The 18,085-nt window shown below is 45.8% G+C and overlaps 2 protein-coding genes across 4 annotated transcripts in view; one reads left to right on the top strand and one right to left on the bottom strand.

Moving 5' to 3' along the window:
* The window catches only part of tmem204 (transmembrane protein 204), a 42,087-nt gene extending 37,500 nt beyond the window's left edge, over positions 1-4,587 (top strand). For both annotated transcript variants that reach the window (XM_078558733.1, XM_078558732.1), the window contains exon 4: positions 492-4,587. In XM_078558733.1, coding sequence (XP_078414859.1) covers positions 492-721 — 230 coding nt within the window. In that variant the 3' untranslated portion in view covers positions 722-4,587. The remainder of the gene's footprint in view (positions 1-491) is intronic.
* Positions 1-18,085, bottom strand: part of ift140 (intraflagellar transport 140 homolog (Chlamydomonas)) — a 142,578-nt gene that overhangs the window by 61,750 nt on the left and 62,743 nt on the right. For both annotated transcript variants that reach the window (XM_078558728.1, XM_078558729.1), the window contains 2 exons: positions 17,669-17,800; positions 16,118-16,317 (listed from right to left, as the gene is read on the bottom strand). In XM_078558728.1, the coding sequence (XP_078414854.1) occupies positions 16,118-16,317; positions 17,669-17,800 (332 nt within the window). The remainder of the gene's footprint in view (positions 1-16,117; positions 16,318-17,668; positions 17,801-18,085) is intronic.

The raw sequence follows: 18,085 nt of genomic DNA, 5'->3' as shown, positions 1-18,085 counted from the left end.
ACTTTTTTTTAAGTTATAAAGAATTCAGAATACCACATTGGATTCCAACCAAACCAATAAACTAAACCAGGGACAGGATACAGCAGAGACTCACTGGAATGCAACCAGAAATGAGAGTTTACAGTTATGAATAAAGGCTTGAGAAATTGAAACTTTTTTCATTGGATCAGAGAAGATCAAAGACTATCCAAGAGACTTGCAAAATTATGAAAGCCTTTAAAAGTGTATTAATGAAGGGTTGTCTCCATTGGCTGAGAAATTGGCAACAAGAGAGCATAGACTGAGGATCATCACCACAGGAATGAAAGGGGTTGTTCAATTTCAATGAAATATATTTTCAAATACAACTGAAGAGTTAGCAGCAGTGCAGGCACAATGAATTAAATGGCTTCCTCAGTGCTGTAATTTCTATGATTCCACCTAGCTCTAATTGATTGATGGTACTTCCCATTTTGATAAGCATGGTTATAATTTTTATTTGTTACCATTAGGTTTTGTGTTGGTGATTGGACTAGTGACGTTCTACCGAATTGGCCCCTATACTCATCTCTCTTGGTCATGTTATCTGGACATTGGAGCCTGCCTTTTATCAACACTTTCAGCAGCCATGTTGATCTGGAACATATTACACCGACGGGAGGACTGCATGACGCCCCGTGTTATTGTTATCCATCGCTCAAGGCCCCGTTTTGAAAATGACTATGTGGAGTCACCGTGCTGAGGTGAATCTGAGGAAAGGCCAGGCGACAATTTGCACGTGTTTGAGAACTGCAAGATGTCTACTTGCTCACGAACTAACTAAATCTCTACCCAATAGTCAAAATCTGGGGAAGGTTGGCGAGGTGGGTACACAGTGGGGGAAGGGAGAAAGGAAGGGTTGGAACTTGAAAACAACAAACAATTTTGATTTGGCACCCCAACACATTTTCTGAGGAAAGATGTAAATCATAGATTAAATATACCACAACAGTGTAGTACAGCAGAAAGTAAAGGAGAACTAACTCAGCAAATACAGGGAACAAATGTACCTCATATATTTGAGGGTTCTCCATTAGATTCAAATGCACTTCCTGTGATCCAATTGCATATGGCTTAAGATGCTCACTTGCTGACGGATTACTGGTAAGTTGCAGCATCAAGGACATTGAGCACATTGGTGATGAGGTCTTGTCAGTTCCTGGCCAGGAAATTAGGCTGAGGAACATTGTGAAGCAGAAAGAATTCTCTTACTCCTCTCCCCCCGCAGTAGATACATCACATAAGTTCAAGCATCTGCTCCTGAGTATCAAGTTTTCATAATGGATGCTCAGGTGTCTAGATTGACTAATATTTAAAGGAATAATACTCATCTGTCAAACAACCTATGTTTTAATTTAAACCAACTAATTAGATAGGACACAGTATGTATTTTATATAACAATAGAATGAAACAATGGCTAGAATCACTTTTGTTATGTGCCTTTGACATCAGTGACCTCAGAATGCAATGGGACAGATACTATTGCCCACTGACTCCAAATGGCACGGGCAAACCTACAGATCAGAGGTTTTAACAACAAATTGAATATTAATGGCCAACTGTAAACATCGCTGCAATTCACAGCCATTGGGTGGAGTTGAAATGAAGACATGCACATTCTGTGTCCTCCTTAAGACAACACCTCTGTAACTCAGTACTTTCAGTTGCTTTTTCAAAGTGCACTGAAATTGTACAATACTGTATTAAAACAAATAGTAACAGCAGTGTTTGGGTTGGAAACTCATCTATCTCACCAATGCAGTCAGTTCTGTGACCCTTGGGGTAACATTTTACCAAAACAACCCTCAAGTGCAATCAGTATTTCTGCACCACATTCAAGCAGGTTTTCCCAGGGTGGGGGTGGTGGTGGTGGGGGGCTGCAGTTGGCCACTGGACATGTCATAGCCAAAGCTTGTTGCATCTGCCTCAGTGAGGTATTATGGCTCAGTCGCAACCTGGCACAAGCTGGTCATGAGGTCGGGTCTTGTGTGGGGGAGTGGGGCATGAAATCTGGTCGTTAAAACAGGACAGAGAAGTCACAGTCAGGATCTTCTGGCTACTGTTAGGGAAGAACAACTTGGAAAGCCGCCTGCCTACCCCTAGCCTGACATCTCTAAAGGCAAACAAAGAGACTTAACAACCTGTAGCCTATCTCTCTCCAGCCCACCAGTCAGAGGTGAGTTGGGGGCAGGATCTGTTTTTTTCTGAATGCACCACAGGCATTGGTGCACCACTGTAGAAAAATGAGGCAGGAACATCCCTTCCCACTTTGCTTCCATGAGAACAGTTGGTCTGAGCAACTCCAGGATGTGCCTTTGGGAAAGCCCCAGAAATTCCAATGGAGCTTAAATGGTTGGAGATTGAGTGTTACAGATCTCCCTGACCATAGTTCTTGGGAAACAAATGTTCCTTTGAGCTTATTTTAGGAAAATCGGGCCCATTACTTTCAATAAATGCATAGCATAACACACGGATTGAAACAGCAAACTTACAGATGCTGGAAGTAATTTTACTCTTTCAGTTGTACATTTTTTAAAAATGCTGGAAATGATGTCGGTGTAATTGTTACACTATTTCCTGCCTGTGAAATCTGGAGCTATTACATTAGAGGTGAACCTAGAACCCACATTGATTTTGCCATGATGTTTAACTCTTCCCTCACATGGTTTATTCAGCGCACTGGCAACAATGTTCTACAGTGAGAAAAAGAAATCACACAAACCAGGTGACTTCAATGTGTGTAACCTGTTCGTCCCAGTATTTCACTAGTATTACGTGTTTCAAAATGCTCTGTCCAGACACAACACAGATTTAAAAACAGTATTTGTGCTTTGGGGTGTTTTGGGCATTTTAAGTGGATAGTGTGAACATTTCACACAACCTCATTCATTATGTTTTACAGTTTGTGGCACCATTGCTTCAGTAAACCATCTCACCTCAGCCAACTGAACACTGATCAAATTCAGACCTGTCAATGGTAGGTTGGAGTGTTCAACTTCAGCAGGATGTTTAACACAACATATAGGTGCTAGGCCATTTTATCTGCTGTGATATTAAAGCACTATATTCAAACAACAAGTATGAGAATGAAAGCTCATTGCATATTTCAGCATACTGGGACCATTTTCAAATGCAGCAAAATTACTCAAGATTAACTAAAATATCTGAAAAATACCTCAACTTTCGGTTTTAATGGGGACATTCTAATTCCCAAGCTGGTGACATTTTTTTTTGTTGAATTGAAGTACCACTTTGCCATTGTTTCTTAATTCAATATTTTTCAGTGTGTAAACGACCTTAGAATATCAGTAGAAGGGACACATTCTAATTTTCTCTCACACACACCAATAGAATATTAGTACCACACATCATCAAAAGTATCAAATACCAGTTACCAGTCCACCCCAGCAACACTGTGAATCTACCCAGGGTACAGTTCTGTCTCCTGCACACTGTGTGAAACTACCCAAGCATTGATAGTATAACACTAGTATTTATAATGGCATCTCATCTCATTGAAATGTCTCTAAGGGCTTCACCTTTAGGGGCACTTTTTCACCTCCAGTGCTCCTGGAGTGAAAAAATACTTGTTGAGAGCATACATTAGGAACTGAGGTGTGCACTTTCCACAATTATCCAACCACCACCACCTGCGCTTTCCCCTCAAGTCACACACCATTCTGTCTTGGAAATGTATCACTGTTCCTTCACTACTGAGGGGGCAAAATCCTGTAACACTCTCCCTAACAGCACTGTGGAAATATTTACACCACATGGCCTGTAGCTGTTTAAGAAGGTGGCTCACCACCACATTCTCAAGGGCGATTAGGGATGGTCAATAAATATTGGCCTTGCCAGTGACTCACATCCCACAAATGAATAAAAAAAACACATTAATAGCAGCATCAATGTTAAAAACAAACCCATGGAAGTGCAGTGGCCGTTATATAGGAGGCACCATTCCACATCACGAGTAGCACATGACCAGATACTCATCCAGCTCATTTTTTCTATGAAATAAATCCTACTGAGTCATTTGCATATACAGTTAAGGTATAAATTCTTCAATGCAAAGTGTTTACATACTCTAATCTACACTGAGAGATGTTTGGCCAACAGTAATTGAAATCAGCATCTACCCAGAGTGTTGTTCTGTGCAATGGTTGCTTTCACTAGTGAACACACAGCTTTTTGCTATGTTACCAAAAAAACTAAACATATTGTATCTGAGTTGCTGAATGGTCTAAGACGGCAGGGGTCAAGTAGGCTCTTGGGAACTGCACTTAAATCTATTATCAACTTAATTGCATGTACTGGATAATAAATGATATATATAGCTGTGTGATACAAAATGTAAGTATATTTGATGCACAAACTGTTGCTACTTCACAGCATTAAATGCTCTTAAGTGCAGTTACAGTGGGTTTCATATAATTCTGGTACAGAGCAGCTGTTACTGAAATATTTAAGACACCAGAATACTTTTTGTTGTTGCTGCATCACATGAGTTTCTCCAGTGCATTTAATTTAAAGCCCATGCATTTCCTTAAATAAAATCTATACAATCAAATTAATTATGAGTCTGAATTTACTACACTACTTTTTCCAGATTTTTCTGCGGGTGTCAGATATTCTGAATAATTCAAACAGTTTAATATACAGTACACACAGGGTGTAATTTTCTGCCCCCGCCAGTGGCGGGAATCGTGGCAGGAGGGGCACAAAATTTGGAGTGATGGGAAAAGTCAGTTTCCTGCTGCCATGATATTAGTTTGGAATTATGTTCTGTCGACTTTGATGGTGGCTTAAAGCTGGGTCGAGTTTCCCACTGATCTATGTCGGGAACCACATTTGCATCTCATAAATGCTCATAAAAAGACCAACTTGCTGGAATTACATTCCTCCTCCAAATTAAACGCCCCACCAGCAGATAATTAGAACAATTTGTTTCCTGACTGTATATAAGTGGCATTCATCTGGCAAGCTTCACTTCATCAATGACTTCAAGGTATGTAGACACTGCTTTCACCTGCCTTTCTACCTTTAAGAGTGCTGCTGCAAGGTTTCGGGTGCTTAATTCACAAGCTGTGTCAAGGCTGGGCACGTTAGGAAAGACTAGCAGGGAGGAGGAAAACGGAGGCAGGTTTGGGGGTGGGGTGGTGGTGGAACACAGTAGGGAAGGGGGAAGACAGAAAGAGGGCTGGGGCGCGTGGTGGAACACGGGAAAGAAGATGGACGACAGAGGCAGTATTGGTGGTGGGGGTTGGGGTCAAGGAAAAGAGTGGAGTACTCTGCCACTACGTCTAGGTGCAGTACTGATATCCACAGCAGAGGTGCAGGCAGCCTGCTAACTGCTTTGCCCTGTTGTGAGATGACTTTGGCAGGCATCCTCTGGAGGCCCAAGGCCTGGAGGGCCCAGGCCTGCTAAGGGTGTCCTGCTCCGGGACAGGTGCACCCTTTTTTGCCTGGTGTGCTGGAGCTGATGGGGCCACAAGTCAAGGGGATTTAGAGTGGCTTTGAGACTCCTGGATTGATGCTCCTCCTCCCTTTGGGTCCTCGTGGACTCCTCTCTGACACCCTGAGGAGAAGGGGCACCTGGAGGGTGGCCAATTAAGGTCCACCCAGCGTGAAACGTATCTTCTCAATGGTCGGGAAGGGCCAAGTGGGGATGGGAGCCTGTCAGGCATGGGTCCAATGGCGACCCAGTGGACGCTTAAAAACCAGCAGAGCCAACTCCCTGAAGGCTGCCAGAGAGGAATCTTTGGAATCTGTCCAGGAAACCATTTCATTCAAACAATTGTCTCACCAGCAGCTGGAGACGTCGGGCGGGAGGGCAAGTCAGGTGGGCACTGGCCTCCCTTCTTGGACAAGTGCCATGTGGTTCTTTTGGAGGAGGTTGGAGTCAGGCGGGACACTCTAGTACCCAGGGATGGTAGGAGGAGACCACCACACCTGACCAAAAAAGCCTGGTAGGAGATGGCAGCCAAGGTCAGCAGCCACAACATTGTGCGGCGCACATGGGTGAAATGCTGCAAAAGGTTCAACGATTTGCTGTGTCCGCAATGGCGAGTGCTGAGTTAGCACAGCTCACTGTGGAAAAGTGTTAAGGGCTCGCCACCTCCCACCCACCACCGTGCAGCTCAAGGGTGTTAGAGTCTGAGTGCCAACTGTCACTGATACCGGTGCCGGCCAAGGGGGTGAGCCCTGGCTGCTTGGCCCGAGTGACTTGCGGGTCGAGGGCCATGACTCGGATGTGTTCTACAAGGTATCCCAGAGGGAGGGGGTTGCCACACTGCAATGGCGCTGCAGTTAGACAGTGGACAAATCAATGCTCCTCTGTCATTTCAGAAGAGAAGCCACAACACCAACGAAAGAACTAAGACAGGCAGAGGACCCCAAACCTCCTTATTTTGACAAGGTATGAGAAGGAAAAGTGAGGCTTTTAGCAGGTACAAGGAAGCAAATCAGCAGAGGCATTAGTGGAGTACAGAAAGTGCAGGGTGGAGCTTAAGAAAGCAATTAGGAGAGCAAAGAGGGGATATGAGAAAGTTCTGGCTGGTAAAAGTAGGGAAAATCCCAAGATATTCTATAAGTATATCAATGGGAAGAGGATAACCAGGGAAAGAGTAGGGCCCATAAGGGACCAAGGGGGCAATCTATGGGTGGAGCCAGAGGACATTGCTAGAGTGTTGAACAAATACTTCACATCCGTCTTCACCCAAGAGAATGACGATGAAGGTATCGAGCTTGGGGAGAGAGACTGCGAGGTTCTTGAGCAAATTGATATAGGGAGTGACAAGGTATTAGAGGTGTTGGCAGGCTTAAAAGTGGACAAATCTCCAGGTCTGGATAATTTGTGTCCCAGACTGCTGAGGGAGGCAAGGGAGGAGATCGCAGGGGCTCTGATCCAAATTTTTAATTCCTCTCTGGCCACGGGGGAGGTGCCAGAGGACTGGAGAATAGCTAATGTGGTTCCGCTATTTAAGAAGGGTTGTAGAGATAAGCCAGGGAACTACAGACCAGTGAGTCTCACTTCAGTGGTAGGGAAACTATTAGAGAAAATTCTGAAGGAGAGAATCCATCTCCACTTGGAGAGGCAAGGTTTGATCAGGGATAGTCAGTATGGCTTTGTCAGAGGGAGGTCATGCCTAACAAATTTGATTGAATTTTGGTGGCTAGGTGTATAGATGAGGGTAGTGCAGTTGGTGTAGTTTATATGGATTTCAGCAAAGCCTTTGACAAGGTCCCACATGGGAGACTTATAAAGAAGGCAAATGCACATGGGATACAGGGTAATTTGATAAGGTGGATTCAAAATTGGCTTAGTTGTAAGAGACAGAGGGTGATGACAGAAGGATGCTTTAGTGACTGGAAGCCAGTGTCCAGTGGCGTACCACAGGGATCTGTGCTGGGTCCCCTATTATTCATCATTTATATAAACAACAGATGATTATGTGGGGGGTACGATTAGTAAGTTTGCGGATGACACAAAGATTGGCTGGGTGGTTAACAGTGAGGTTGAGTGTCTTGGGCTATAGGAAGATATAGACAGGATGGTCAAATGGACAGATAAGTGGCAGGTGGAATTAAACCCTGAAAAATGTGAGGTGATGCACTTTGGAAGGAGCAATTTGACAAGGAAGTATTCAAAGAATGGCATGATACTAGGAAGTTCTGAGGAGCAAAGGGACCTTAGCGTGTGTGTCCATAGATCTCTGAAGGCGGAGGGGCATGTTAGTGGGGTGGTGAAAAAGGCATATGGGACACTTGCCTTTATCAATCGAGGCATAGATTACAAAAGTAGGGGAGGTCATGTTGGAGTTGTATAGAACCTTGGTGAGGCCACAGCTGGAGTACTGTGTGCAGTTCTGGTCACCACATTATAGGAAGGATGTGATTGCACTGGAGGGGGTGCAGAGGAGATTCACCAGGATGTTGCCTGGCATGTAACATTTAAGTTATGAAGAGAGGTTGGATAGACCTGGGTTGCTTTCGTTGGAGCAGAGAAGACTGAGGGGTGATATGATCGAGGTGTACAAGATTATGAGGGGCATGGACAGGATGGATAGGGAGCAGCTGTTCCCTCCCCTTAGTTGAAGGGTCAGTCACGAGGGGCCATAAGTTCAAGGTGAGTGGCAGGAGGTTTAGGGGGGATGTGAGGAAAACTTTTTTTACCCAGAGGGTGGTGGTGGTCTGGAATGCGCTGCCTGGGAGGGTGATGGAGGCGGGTTGCCTCACATCCTTTAAAAAGTACCTGGATGAGCACTTGACACGTCATAACATTCAAGGCTATGGGCCAAGTGCCGGTAAATGGGATTAGTAGGTAGGTCAGGTGTTTCTCATGTGTCGGTGCAGACTCGATGTGCCTTCTGTGCTGGATGCTTTGGAGCTGGAGTGCCACCCACCTTGGTCAGCCAGTCGTGGAGAGGCAGGGGTCTCTGACGAACGTAAGAGTGCAGTACATAGAGGTCAGAGTGTCGGATTGTGCAAATGTTCTTGTGTAGTCTCATCATTAATGAGAACCTCAAACCTAGGGTCCCCACTGATCATTGAAAGACGATGGCACCATGCTGCAGGTCTGCACTGTCTCACCAGGGCGCCTGGCATGCACAGTGACAGTGTGATGACTTAAACTAATAACATGTCATTGTTCTCCCCTAGAATCGCCAGCCCGCCCATGAACACAGGACCCCGAAGAGCCACCCTTGATGCCAGAGGACTACTGGGCTTTAGGTGCACCTGCGTCACACCCCCTCTCTGCGCCAAGCACCAGTGCAGATACCAGCAATTCGGCAGGCATTAGATCGTCGGCTAGAATATCAGTGCATAGCGGTGAGGGCACTTCACACTCGCTTGAGGAGCAGATGGAGGCAGAGAGTACCCTGGGTGCTGGTAGTCAGAGGACTGCTGGAGACCAGAACCATACTGATTCGAAGGCAGATGATCAGCCTCTGGAGTCGTCCACTAGGCGGCAGATGCTGGATGTCCAGCAGGATGTGCGGGAAGATCTGGCAGAGATCCATGAGGGTATGCGTGCCATGGTCTCTGTTGTGGAGGAGTCCATGCAGAGCATGAGCACTGCGCTGACCCTCATCACCAAGTGCACTGCCTCCTCCATTCAGAGAGTGGCGACTCTCATGGAGAGGCAACTCCAGGGACAGAATCAGGGGCTCCTGGGGTTGCGCTCAGACCTGCAAGCCCTCACATGGGCAATGACCTCAGGAGGTCAGTGCCAGTGTGGGAGATGGGTAAGGCACCCAATATCCCAGCTAGGTACCCATCCATCAATGGCGAACAGGGAGGTCCAGAGCGACCTCACGCTGGCGCATGAGCTGCTTGTCGTCTCTGCTGGTTCCTCTCAGGGCGCTCTGGATGACAGCAGCAGCTCCTCCGCCCTTATGCCAGTGACCGTTGCATCTGATGAGGCTACGATGACTGGGGAGAGGCCAGCTGTGGCACTGGCCGCTCCCTCCCAGGCGGGACAAACACAAGCTCCACTGGCCAGAGGATGACTGCCAAGGTCATCAAGGCCAACAGGACAGTGCTGTCTCCAACGCTGCTGCCAGCAAAGGGGGGTGGGGAGCAACAAGATGAAGTACTCGCAAACGTAAGTTTAAGGCACTGTGAGCACAAGGGGGACTGTTCACGGGTAATCTTCTGTTCTGCCATGTTTTGTTATTATGTTTACTGATGTGACCATTAACACCATATATTAGGCACTTTACAGCCTTCCGGACTGAATATTGAATTCAACAACTTTAGATCTTGAACTCCCTCCTCCATCCCCACCCCCTTTCCGTTTCTTCCCCCTCTCTTTCGTTTTTTCCAATAATTTATATAGATTTTTCTTTTCCCACCTATTTCCATTATTTTTAAATCTATACCTTTAATGCCCTGTTAGTATTTCCACCCCACCCCCACTACAGCTGTACCTTGAGTGTCCTGCCATCCATTCTTAATTAGCACATTCGTTTAGATAATATCACCACCTTCAACACCTCTTTGTTCCTTTGTCTGTGACATCTTTTGATTAGCTGCTCCTATCACTGCTTGCCTGTCCCTACAACACCACCCCCCCCCAACTTCTCTCCCCCCACCCCCCCACCTTAAACCAGCTTATATTTCACCCCTCTCCTAATATTACTCAGTTCTGTTGAAGGGTCATGAGGACTCGAAACGTCAACTCTTTTCTTCTCCACCGATGCTGCCAGACCTGCTGAGTTTTTCCAGGTAATTCTGTTTTTGTTCTGGATTTCCAGTATCCGCAGTTTTTTGTTTTTATAACCATATATTATGTTCATTTGATGTGACTGCCAACATGATGTAAATTTTTCTTTTGTCTTAATGGCCTGAGAATGCTTCACTTGTTTTGTAGGTGGCTCTAAACTTTATTGCACAGGCACTGAGTGGACTTTGTGTACATAGGAAAGGGTCATTTCAAACATCCGGGATGGAGGCGGCATTCTGGCATGAGGCGGAAGCAGATCTTTGGCAGCCTAGCTGAAGGGGTGTTGGATCAAGGCGATCCTGGTGTCCCTGCCTTCCTGAAGGATCCAGAGGTCGGCCTCCATGTCCTCACCGTGCTCCTAACTGGGCTCCTCTTCTGACTCACCACTGGATTCATCATCTGTGGCCTGTGGAATTGCCTCAAGATCCTCTTCCTCCAGTGGGTCCCCCCACTTACCAGAGCCAGATTGTAGAGATTGCTGCATGCAAACACTATCAGTGACACCCACTTTGGAGGGTATTGTAGTGCTCACCCTGAACGGTCCAGGCATCGGAAGCGCATCTTCAGAAGACCTAAGGTCCTCTCTATCACCACCCTTGTGGAGGCATGACTCCTATTATAACACTGCTCTGCCTCTGTTCTCCAGCGATGGAGGGCATCATAAGCACCTTTTCAATGGATAGCCCCGGTCATCCAGCAGCCATCCATCCAGTCGAGCTGGAGCAGTGAACAGCCTTAGCAGCTGTTAGTGACTGAGGATATAAGCGGCATGGTGCCGCCAGGGTACCTTGCACAGACTTGGGGCATGCGCCTGGCCCAACTGGGTGTAAAATCACGCAAGATGTTGGGCGAGCATCCCGACGTCATCACGCGATATTTCGCTTGGCGGGCGAGCACAGAAGTTGGAAGCACGCCCACTGACAGTTGAGGGAAATTAAGCCCATTAATGGCGCAATTGACTCCGATTTTTCATTGCCCATCCAACCTTACGGTTGGCGGACAGGCGAATCAGCCAGGCAGCCTTTGCATTTTTCATCAAACCTCATCCAAGGGCGGGATGAAATTTCCACGATGAAATAAAATAAAAATGAATTTCTGTGGATAGCATTTTTATCAGCTGTATTTTCAGGTGATTGATTATGATGCATGGACACTTTTTTTCAGCTTTTAAAACCTTTATTTCAGCCTTTTCAGGTCTGCAGCTCCCTGAGGCTGCTGTTTGTCTTCAGGGAGCTTTCTTGCAGTACTCACCCATGTCCGCGGAAATGTCATCACCCGCCCTCTTCCTGCCCCCACCCTGGCAGCGCTGAGCATTTCAGCACACGTTTCACACTGGCTGGCCATTAATTGGCCAGCCGGCGTGAAATTGCGGTCGGCAGCCCATTTCCCGACCACTGCCAGGTCTGTTGATCAGGCACATCCGCCAAAGGTAAAATTCAGGCCTTGCAGAATCTGCATCTTGTGGTCACAAACAATTTGGACGTTCATTGAGTGAAAGCCCTTCCTGTTGACAAAGGCACTCGGCTGACCTGCTGGTGCTTTGATGGCCACATGTGTGCAGTCAATTGCACCCTGGATGCGGGGGAACCCTGCAATTGCTGCAAACCTTCTGGCTTGCTCAGCCTGGCTGGCCCCATCCGTAAGGAGATGAATAAATGTCATTATCTGCCTGAACAGAGCATCAGTCACCAGCTTGATTGCAACTGTGGACAGCTGATTGGAATACTCCACAAAGATCCCCCACTGACCCCTGGAAAGAGCCAGAGGCATAGAAGTGTGACCTTCAGAGCTACTGGCATGGGGTACCCACACACACAGTTGGAGGTGATCTCAGGCCTAATCATAAGACCATAAGACATAGGAGCAGAAATTAGGCCATTCGGCCCATCGCGTCTGCTCCGCCATTCAATCATGGCTGATAAGTTTCTCAACCCCATTCTCCCACCTTCTCCCCATAACCTTTGATCCCCTTACCAATCAAGAACCTATCTATCTCAGTCTTAAATACACTCAATGACCTGGCCTCCATAGCCTTCTGTGGCAATGAATTCCATAGATTCACCACTCTCTGGCTAAAGAAGTTTCTCCTCATCTCTGTTCTAAAAGGTCTTCCCTTTACTCTGAGGCTGTGCCCTCGGGTCCTAGTCTCTCCTACTAATGGAAACATCTTCCCCATGTCCACTCTATCCAGGCCTTTCAGTATTCTGTAAGTTTCAATCAGATCCCCCCTCATCCTTCTAAACTCCATTGAGTGTAGACCCAGAGTCCTCAATCGTTCCTCATATGTTAAGCCTTTCATTCCTGGGATCATTCTCGTGAACCTCCTCTGGACCCTCTCCAGGGCCAGCACATCCTTCCTGAGATACGGGGCCCAAAATCGCTCACAATATTCTAAATGTGGTCTGACCAAAGCCTTATAAAGCCTCAACAGCACATCCCTGCTTTTATATTCTAGGCCTCTTGAAATAAATGCCAACATTGCATTTGCCTTCCTGACTACCGACTCAACCTGCAAGTTAACCTTAAGAGAATCCTGGACTAGGACTCCCAAGTCCCTTTGCACTCCAGGCTTCTGAATTCTCTCCCCATTTAGAAAATAGTCTATGCCTCTATTCTTCCTACCAAATTGTATGACTTCGCACTTCCCCAGGTTGTATTCCATCTGCCACTTCTTTGCCCATTCTCCTAACCTGTCCAAATCCTTCTGCAGCCTCCCCACCTCCTCAATACTACCTGTCCCTCCACCTATCTTTGTATCATCTGCAAACTTAGCCAGGATGCCCTCAGTTCCTTCATCTAGATCATTAATGTATAAAAGTGAAAAGTTGTGGACCCAACACTGACCCCTGCAGAACTCCACTAGTCACCGGCCGCCATCCTGAGAAGGACCCCCTTATCCACACTCCCTGCCTCCTGCCAGACAGCCAATCTTCTATCCATGCTAATACCTTGCCTCTAACACCATGGGCTCTTATCTTGCTGAGCAGCCTCCTGTGCGGCACCTTATCAAAGGCCTTCTGGAAGTCCAAGTAGGTAACATCCATTGGCTCTCCTTTGTCTAACCTACTCGTTACCTCCTCAAAGAATTCTAACAGATTTGTTAGGCATGACCTCCCCTTGATGAAACCACGCTGACTTTGCCCGATTTTACCATGCACTTCCAAGTATTCTGAAATCTCATCCTTAATAATGGACTCTAAAATCTTACCAATGACCGAGGTCAGGTTAATTGGCCTGTAATTTCCCGTCTTTTGCCTCACTCCCTTCTTAAACAGGGGGGGTTAGATTAGCGATTTTCCAGTCCTCTGGGACCCTCCCTGACTCCAGTGATTCCTGAAAGATCGCCACTAACGCCTCCACTATCTCTTCATCTATCTCCTTCAGAACTCTGGGGTGTAATCCATCTGGTCCAGGTGATTTATCCGCCTTCAGACCTTTCAGTTTTCCTAGCACCTTCTCCTTGGTAATTGCCACCATACTCACCTCTGCCCCCGGACTCTCTTGAACTTTGGGGATGTCACTCATGTCTTCCACTGTGAAGACTGACACAAAGTACCTATTCGGTTCCTCCGCCATTTCTTTGTTCCCCACTACTACTTCTCCAGAGTCATTTTCCAGCGGCCCAATGTCCACTTTTGCCTCTCTCTTACCCTAATATATCTAAAAAAAAACCTGACAAATGGAGGTCACGGTCTCCCTGTAGAGGCGGAGCCTCCTTCTGCATTGCACCTTGGACATGTTGAGGTAGCTGCATGGCTGCCTGTAAACTCTGGCAGCAGGATGGTAACGTCTTCTAAGACCCCTTCCACTTTGGACTACCTGCTGGCCCTGCGCCCCTTGTGCCTGCGTCTCTCCTCCCACAGCTCGTTTCCCTGGAAGCTGCATTGGGACACCTGGCCTCTTCTCCCTTCTGCCCCTCTCTTCCTCCTCAGAGGAGGTGCCACGAGCAGAGAGCACAATCTCCGTTATCAGAGTAACAGAAGGTAGTCTAGTGCCTGGAAGGGTCCACATGGTCAAAATCCTCCAGGGGCTTTGGAGACACCAATGAGTCCTGAAATGATGCCTATAAATGCTAAGACTGAAGCTCAGAACAGAGTTGAAGCTGTCAAGTTCAAATAAGCAACCAGCAGCAAACTATCTCCTAAACTCCTCACTACGGCAATGCTGCAGACCCCTGTTATCCCGCCCTTGGGTGGGATTTCATTAAAAGTGGGCTGCCCGCCTGCCTGTTTTGCCCACGTGACGAGTGCGAAATCGCATGGGCAATGTAAAACCGGGATCAATTGCCTTTTTAATGGCTTTAAGTGGCCCTTTAATTTTTGGCAGGCACAGCTCCGACACCCGCGTGTGCCCACCGACCTGAAGGTTGTTCGCGTGCAGGGTGACATTGGGGCGCTCGCCCAATGTCATCTAGCGCTATTTCACGTCCATTCGGGTCAGGCGCACTCCCGTCCACGAGACATAAAATTCTGGCCATTATCTCTGTATCCACTTTATCAAACCTTTCATACTTCACCCCTCAGCCTACCTTTTTTAAGAGAAAAAAGACCCAGCCTGTCAATCCTTTCCTGATATATGGTATCGCCCTTGTAAATTTTCTCTGCACCCTTTCCAATTTCCTTTTTATAATCTGACAACAATACTGCACGCAGTACTCTAGATCTTAAAGACACCACCAACTGGGCTGGATCTAAACATAAACAGTACATTATATAGGAATCTTCTGCTTCTAAAATAATTCCTGATACGTATTATGATGAACTGCAGTATTTATTCTACGTCCCTTCAGAACGCTATTAAATACAAGCAACACTATTAAATACCTTGCTTCTGAACGATCACAGTTCAGGAAGCCCCTCATGATTGGTCAACACACTCAAAAGAAAAACATCCAAGTAGCAGATCAATAAGTGACTGCTCTGCTCTATTAATATCTCCAAAATTCCGCTTCATCAGTTCAGAATGACTTCTTTTAAAAATAAACAAGTTGGGAATTTGACCCCACCAGCTATCTTTCAATATTCTAAATATTGCAGTCCAGCAAATCAAACATAGGACTTAGGAAAAGGAGTAGGCCATTCAACCCTTCCAGCCTTCCCTGCCATTGAATAAGATCATGGCTGATCTGGTTGTGGTCTCAACTCTACTTTGCTATCTGCCCCCCATAACCCTTGACTCCCTTGTCTATCAAAAATTTATCTAACTCAGCCTTGAATAAATTCAATGACCCAGCCTCCACTGCTTTCTGGGGAAGAAAATTCCACATACCCTTTGAGAGAAAAAATTTCTCCTCATCTCCATCTTAAATGGTAGACCACTTAAACTGTGTCCCATGGTTCTAGTCTCTCCCACAAGTGGAAACATCCTCCTGGTATCTACCCCATTAATTCCCCTCAGGATCTTGTATGTTTCAATAAGATCACATTTCATGCTTTTGAACTTTAATGGGTGTAGTCCCAACCTGTTCAACCTTTCTTCATAAGATAAGCCCCTCATCCCAGGAATGAGTTAAGTGAACCTTTGCTGAACTGCTTCTAATGCAATTATATCTTTTTCAAAAATGGAGAACAAAATTGTGCACAGTACTCTAGATGTGGTCTCACCAATGCCCTGTACAGCTGCAGTAAAACTTTGACTTTTATATTCCATTCCCCTTGCAATAAATGCCAACATTCCATTTGCCTTCCTAATCACTTGCTGTACCTGCATATTTTTTGTGATTCATGTACCAAAACACCCAGATCCCTCTGTACCACCGAGTTCTGCAATCTCTCTCTATTTAGATATTATAAAAGTAATTTTGCAATGTGTTACGTAACACAGTCACAGAAACAGTTCACGGATTCTTTTAAGGAAAGAAATGGCCTCACCTCTTGATGAGTTTAATTGATTTAAAAGCCTCATCCATGTCTCCTATCGTTAAATAAAAGCTGAAATTCAGCATGGCATCACGTGTTGTCTTGTCACAATCTTCTAGCCCAACAAAATCTCGCAGGGGCCTCTTTGCCACCATCTGTGGAATGGAAGCAGAGCCTGGCATTGGCTCAGGGTCATTTTCGGTCTCCCCTGACTAGAATTAAACAAATAAATTCATTGAAGAGATTAGTGAGGGCAGTCATGCAATTTGGCTTTATTTTCCCACTTTCCTTCCAGTCCCTCCTTACTGTAATGCACAGAGACCAGCAACCCTGTGTTGTATTCTTTAAAAGGCCATTTGCATTGCACGATTCCATACACAGCAGATGCTAACCGACTGATCAACAAATGGCAGGCATCAAAACACAGACCAGGCATTGAACACCCCTTTTCTAAATTGTACAGCTCAGCATCATGCCTGATGTGTTGACATCTCAGTTTTCAGGGACAAACCCCAAACTTCAGTGACTTCCAGCAGATCTTAAAAAAATGGGGAAACTAGTGTAAAGGCTGGGAATACATATGATATACGGCGCAGAAACAGGCCATTTAGCCCAAGCAGCCCATGCTGATGAACAGCATGTACTCTTTCCCGAGGTAAGCAGCAGAAATGTTAGGTTGTGTTTTCTCGTACAATCTCCCTCACTGTTCAATATGCACAGCAAAATGCACAGTGCCATTTAGGGAAGAATACTTTCCAAGCCACCACCCTGGAATAACAACCATACACCACACATGGATAGGGCCAATAGTGAAGTCTAGAGAGAGTAGTCAAACAAGCTGCTTTCACATTTCAATTAGAGATCAACTCAGTTGAAGATTGTTCTGGACCACAATGCCTGATTTACTGGGAACTCCCAGGGCAAACATTAGTAAATCAGTTCCTCTCGCATTACTATAGCTCGATCATTTAAAATAGACAGTTGGAAACTGTACCGGGTGGGAAGCACAATATCGATATTGAGATATCACGATCACTTGGCATCACTTAAATGTACATGTCCTTTTTGGCTAGGGCTGCTGTCAGTTTGAAGGATAATGTATTTCATTCCAAGACCAGAGTTCATTTAATAAAGTGAAACAACAAATCAGCATCAATTCTTACAATCTATGATGAAGGACAAAGTCAACACTAAAATGAGTCACCCATGTTTAAGTTTGGATGTATTATTGTGAAATGAGTTGTCAAACTCTCATAGGGCAGGTACAGCATGTGTTAGATACAGAGTAAAACTTCCTCTACATTGTCCCATCAAACAATCCCAGGGCAGGTACAGCACAAATTAGAAAGGGAGAAAGAAAATGAAATTTTACTCTTCCAATGTATAACTTTGGGCTGAAATGCTACTCCTGAGTTGTCTGCATCAAGTACACCAGCAAAATGTAAATCGCCACTTCCCATATTGCAGTATATTTGTAGCACAGTACTTATTAAACATTTTAATCTGTTTGTGACAGTGAACGGCCAAAGATAGATTTTGTTAGTACTCCACCGTCCTCTATACCTTTTTGGAGAAATAATAATAGGGGACTTCCAGCCCCAGCAAGGCCTCATGGGACACCACCTTGGGGAAACTGTCTTGCAGCAAGAGGCCATGTTCCTGTGTGATGAAGAACGATACCACCACAGCATTCACCTGTTGGAATGGAAGGGTGCAAAGGAAAACAATTTAGAATGATGCAGGAACCACAGGAAGGTTCCACTCTGAGGATTGAGAATGGATCAGCTCCATATAACGGAGTGCTGTTCCCTACAGGCACACGCCAATATGCTAGTAGGATAGTATTGTATCACAACGACACTGTGCAGCCTGACTCCTGAAGCCACAGATTTCACTATGTTACTTACGCAGAGTTCCATTTAGTTTGCGTGATGCAGCTTCCCAGAAAACTAGTCAATCATGTAGCTGCTTGATCCATAA

Source organism: Cetorhinus maximus, chromosome 15 (genome assembly GCF_964194155.1).
Source record: "Cetorhinus maximus chromosome 15, sCetMax3.hap1.1, whole genome shotgun sequence".
NCBI classification, from domain to species: Eukaryota; Metazoa; Chordata; class Chondrichthyes; order Lamniformes; family Cetorhinidae; genus Cetorhinus; species Cetorhinus maximus.
This window is presented reverse-complemented; position numbering and strand designations above follow the sequence as displayed.